The sequence below is a fragment of the Puma concolor genome, chromosome C2, assembly GCF_028749965.1.
Source record: "Puma concolor isolate L17-30 chromosome C2, mPumCon1.1.hap2, whole genome shotgun sequence".
Classification (NCBI taxonomy): Eukaryota; Metazoa; Chordata; class Mammalia; order Carnivora; family Felidae; genus Puma; species Puma concolor.
The window spans coordinates 113,934,153-113,939,920 of NC_141675.1; the positions used below are offsets into that span (position 1 = coordinate 113,934,153).

The 5,768-nt window shown below is 34.3% G+C and overlaps 1 protein-coding gene across 1 annotated transcript; it reads right to left on the reverse strand.

Annotated features, from left to right (window-relative positions):
• Positions 1 to 1,013: 1,013 nt before the first annotated feature.
• Positions 1,014 to 1,964, reverse strand: LOC112849831 (olfactory receptor 5AC1-like). The gene has a single exon (XM_025913507.2). The coding sequence runs from the start codon at positions 1,962 to 1,964 to the stop codon at positions 1,014 to 1,016; it is 951 nt and encodes a 316-aa protein (XP_025769292.2).
• Positions 1,965 to 5,768: the final 3,804 nt, after the last annotated feature.

Below are 5,768 nucleotides of genomic sequence, written 5' to 3' on the forward strand. Positions count from 1 at the left end.
CCAAACACACGGTAGTGAAGCCAGTGGGCCCCACCTCAGATTTTGTTGTTCAATGACTCAACAAATTGTTTCTATCCTCAAATCGAAATAATAGACCAGGTGTTAGAGGGATGTGTCATGTATATGGGGATATCTTTTCTTGTTTTTCACTAGGGTATTCACAAGGCCATCCGTAATAAAGTCAGGAGACCAAAGAGGCCGCAGGGCCAGATGGAAAACACAGGTAACATTTGTAAGGAAAAGATCAAGCACACCTGCTACTTCAGGTAGTTGTCAATTACAGGGGGAAAAAGTATTCAACTGGTATTTCTGTTCTGGAAACAAGGTTCTCAGTGACATTACTCAATAAATTAAAAAGAAATTTTTAAAGAACTCAGAGCTATTCACTATATTGCAGGAAAAGAGATTATTTTAAGTAATTAATTGCTTGATTTTCATATCTTTCATTGAATTCCATGCAAATGCAAGTTAATATTCAACATTGTAAACGTCCCAGATATATTACATTAAATGCCTCAAGAAGAATTAGTGTCATATTGAGTCTAACAGTATTACGTTGGTGCACATAGCGTTTGCATAGTTATAAACATCTATCAAAGATATTTATATCTATAAAATCTTGAAAATTACTTAGTCAAGAATTATCTAGGAGGGCTTGAGCAGTGTTTAAAGAGGATTTACATATGCTAATTCTTCCTGTAAAAGAATATAAGTTCAAAAAGTTTTAAAATGTGTGTATCTGGAAGCACAAAAGCTCATTCAAATTACAAAGACATAGTAATTTGGAGATTTCTGTTTTATTTTTATCTTTGAGGATGGATTAAAAACAACAACAACACAAAGTAAACGGAGCCTGTCTTTACCATGCTCATTAATTATTTTGATGATCACAACTTATGATGAAGAAAAGTCTACTCTAAATTTTTTATTCATTCATTTAACGATTATAGATTAAGTCCCCACTACATGCGAAACCCAGGGACACATTATGCTTTATTTAAACAGAATGAGATTTAAGGAATAATGAAAGCTTTCCCCAAATATTTCTTTATCACTTTTCTCAGTGCACCTAAAACTTCCTTGTTTCTTAGGCTATAAATAAAGGGGTTTAGCAGGGGGATTATAACCGTGTAGAACAATGAATACATTTTATCCTGATATTGATCTGGCCCAGACCCAGGACGCACATACATGAAGAAGAGAGTGCCATAGAACAAAGAGACAGAGAGCAGGTGGGCGCTGCACGTGGAGAAGGCTCTGCTCCTGCCCTTTTCAGACTTCTTTTTCAGGATGGCAAAGAGGACACGGGTATAAGACACCATGATGGTCGTAAAAGTAAAAGCTTGTATACAAGCAGCAAAAATAAAAATCACCAATGCATTAAGAGATGGGTCAGTGCAAGAAATTGTATATAGTGACAAAATTTCACAGTAGAAATGAGGTATTATATTGGACCTGCAGAAGGTTAATCTAAACAATAATCCCACATGAATGACGGGATGCAGAAAACCAATCGCATATGACACACTTATCAACCAGGTACAGAGTCGGTTGGACATCACCACTGGATAAAGCAAGGGGTTGCATATGGCTGCGTAGCGGTCATAGGCCATCACTACCAAGAGGAAACACTCTGTGGTGGCACTGGAACCAAAAAAATAATACTGGGCCATGCACTCAAAGAGGGATATCACTTGACTTTTGTCTAAGATGCTGACAAACATCCTGGGAGTCACAGAGGATGAGGAACAAGCATCTGCAAAGGCCAAACTGCCAAGGAATAAGTACATGGGAGTGTGAAGATGAGGGTCCTTCCAGATGAGGAAAATCAGTCCGAGGTTGCCCACCATGGTGGTGAGATAGATGACCAAGAACGCCAGGAACAGGGGAACCTGCATCCCTGGACGATCTGTCAGTCCTGTGAGAACAAACTCCATCACCTGCGTCTTGTTTGCCTCCATCATATCCACTCAGGCTGTTTCCTGCAATAACAGAATAGATAAAGGAAAAAATGAACAAAGATCGTGAAAACTGGTATTATATGACAAAGTCATATTCCTCTATTTCAGATGGCCCTTACTCAACAAATAGTAAAGCTTAGAGCTTCTCTTGTTTAAAACACACTAATGATAATAAATATAGATAATTTCAAGAGTAAAGGCTTGATAAAAAGGCTTTTAAAATATATATAGTATTACATGAAGGATGATAGAGACACTCGTTCAGGTTCAGATGTAGTTTCACCTTTTCTCAGGAACTCCTTCATGTCTTTTTTATTGAATGAAAACTGAACTCTCTTTGGTATTGGTGATATATATCATTCTTTCCAAGAGATTACTGTATAGACTAATAAGACAGTAAGTTACAATCCCATTTCAGCTGTTCTATGTCCATTACTATTATGTTATTTGATTGTATATTCATCAAAATCTCCTCAAATTCCTAACAGATCCTTTTGATTATACATTCTTCCAAGCCACTCCAAATTTCTAATGGAATCTTTAATTTTCCCAATAAATTGTCCAATGTGAACATATGTGTTCAGTCAATAAATATGTATTTAGTGCCTTCTACATTACAGCACTATCATTCTTAGCTCAGTCACACATAGATCTTCTAATTCTGGTGCTGCACTCAAGATGCTAAAATAATCACTCTTTCAAGACTAGAGAAGAAACAAAAACACTAGCCAGCTTATTTGCACATTTGGAATAGATCCAAGAGCTCCCATTCAACATGCCAATGTAGACAATTATGTGGTTAACCAAGAATGTTTTTAATATTTCAGAGGCTCATAATTATAAAATGATTGGAAGGATTTTTCTTTTCCTGTACTTTTGGGGATTACAAACGGGACTATCAAAGTCAGGGTGGAATGAAACATTACAAATGGCCCCAAAGTAGGAAAAATAACCAGTGTTTTTGAAAAGGTGGATTCAATTTAAATAGTAAAAATTATAAATTTTGTTTAAAAGGCAAATCAAATGAGAAAAGATGAACCACAGTAATAAGTAATGACTAACATAAAGACAGCAGTCAAGGCAGATAAGAGCCCCAAAATAAAATGTATCCACGAGTTCCATAAGCCTGGAAAGAAAGTGAGAAGGCTGGATCCTGTGGAGACCCCAAAGAAAAAGCTTCAGTCCTCACCATCACAGTGCATTTCATGAATGATAAATTATGCACAAGTCTGAACATAAAATATGTTTTATGTATTCAACACCCTCTCTTAGCATCTAAAAGGTCAACCCTTTAATAAACAGCTAATGAAGTATATAACCATTCAAGACAATATTTACCAATCTTGGATTTGCAGCCCCCAGGGTTTTATGACAAGACCGCCCAAGTGGTTGTCATTCCAACACATATGTATACTTCTGTAACATAGACATCAATTCTGTATAGACATAGCTGAAGATTCCCTCCCTAAGTGTGTGCCCGGCTGAAACATCTCAAAGCTTTCACTCTGTAATTCAAAAGGAAGAATAACAATATTTGCGAAAAATTCAGCTCTAATGAAAATAATCTTTGAACCGTAAAAATATATAGAAGAATTCGGGTGTTTTCTATAAAAAGACACCTGGAGTTTTTCCACTTTAAAAGAGAGGCTGTTTTGAGGAAAGCAGTTCTTCATTTTCACTGGAAATAGGAAAAGAGAAAATTTGGGATTTATTTTAGACATGGAGAAACACCAACAGAGAGGCTGGTCACGTTGACAGTAATCGTCGAGCAAGCACACTGCTGTCAAACCACTGCAAGTACAAGATTATCCTTATTTTATACTCCTCCAAGAACACAACAGTGAGGTGTGGTTCTCAGCAGATGTGGTGAACTCTTTTCTGCATATTTCTAGAAAACTAATATCTCAACAAGAACTACACTGAAAGGGAAGGCATAACCTCCCTTTAAAGGTCTTTAAAAGACTTGAAAAGCCCCTTAACTATAATTTCTAACTGATTCTGTGAAGTTCCCATAATAAAATAAAGGTCAGAATGAATTTTACTTTCAAAGACACAAATTATTAAACAGATTGATTCTATAATTCATTATCCTGGCAAAATAAATGTTAACAGAAATGTAACAAAATTTTAAAAGCTTGAGTCTGAATTCTACTTCTAAATTACTAAGTGATAAGCCTAAGCCACTGTATGACCTTCATTTTAAGATTCTCTTTTGTACAGCATTGGAATTTCTGAGGTGCATTTCTGCCCACAGCCTATGAGACTATAATTCATCTTAGCTACTTAGTAGGTGGCATAGCATAGTGGTAAAGCACACAGACTATATTATAGCATGGGTTCAAATCTTCATTCTATAGATATATAGCCTTGTATCCACAAGGGGTTGAAGGAGTTGAAAAACATTTTTATTTAGCTATTCAGTTAGGATTCTTTTCTGTTCCATTTGATAGATAAATCATCTCAAAAAAATTTGAAGATATTTTGACAGCTCATGAGAAACGCTTGTTACTAAAATGATATGTTCTATCACTTTTCATGGAAAGAATAATGACAATAAAATAAAGCACTGTATTCTCACCCACTCCTTATAAGAAGATGCAGAGATGTCATAAGATATAAATTTTCATGAAGAACTCTTAAGATACAAGAACAAAAATGTCAAACACAACTGTTTGTCTCATGTTATTTTTCTGTGAACAATGCAGTTTGGAAGGAAAGCTATTTATTTCTTCCCATCTTCAAACCTGTTTGTGAAGAGAATGTGGAAACTCCCTCAATGCCACCAAAAGATTCCCTGTGGAATGAACTCAGTCTATTGGGAATTATAGACTAATCAACAAATCACTTTTAACATGCTTATTTGTATTATTTTTATAGCTTGTTTCTTCTGAAAATGAAAGCAGGTTAATTGCAGAAAAAAATTGAAAACGTAGAAAAGCACAAAGAAACAAAATTGTTGTAATCTCAGTAACAACTGATAAATACAGTTAACTTTTTGGTGTATATTTCTCCTATAATTTACCCATGCATGTAGTTAATGTTTATGTATACTTATAAATACATAATTTATAGATGCATAATTTTTATGAACATTTTAAAACAAAATAATGGCTCTGCTATACATAAGTTTTCATAAGCTATTTTTAACTTAATGTATACCATATATAGTCTTCTATATCATTACAGTTGACTCTTGAACAACATGAGAGTGAGGGGCACTAATTAGCTGTGTGGGTGAAAATCTGTGTATAACTTGACTCCTCAAAAATGTAACTACTGTAATAGCCTGCTGTTGACTATAAGCCTTACCAATAAAATAAATTCTTAATCAACACATATTTTGTATATTAAATGTATTATGTACTATATTCTTACAACAAAGTAAGCTGGAGAAAAGAAAATATTATTGATAAAATTATAAGAGAAAATACATTTACAGTACTGTACTGTATCAGTATCATAAGTTTACATCCTCTGAAAGATGAATTGTCAGTACCTACATCAATATTGTCTTAGGATACAAAACACTGTAGATGTTATATGTGTTACTAACACTAGATATCAAAAATGAAGAGCTGTGAAAAAGAAATTCATATTTATTTACAGGAATACAGTTCATGCACTGATACAAAGAAGCAGCAATATGATTGCATTATGATAGTCTACTATAATTAATATGATTGCCTTATGGTGGCCCAGACCATACATTAAATGAATTAATTGTTATAAGTTTTTTATGGCATACCGTATTACAGCTATATTCATAATACAGTATTGGAAAAATTGTTACATTAAAAAAAAACACCT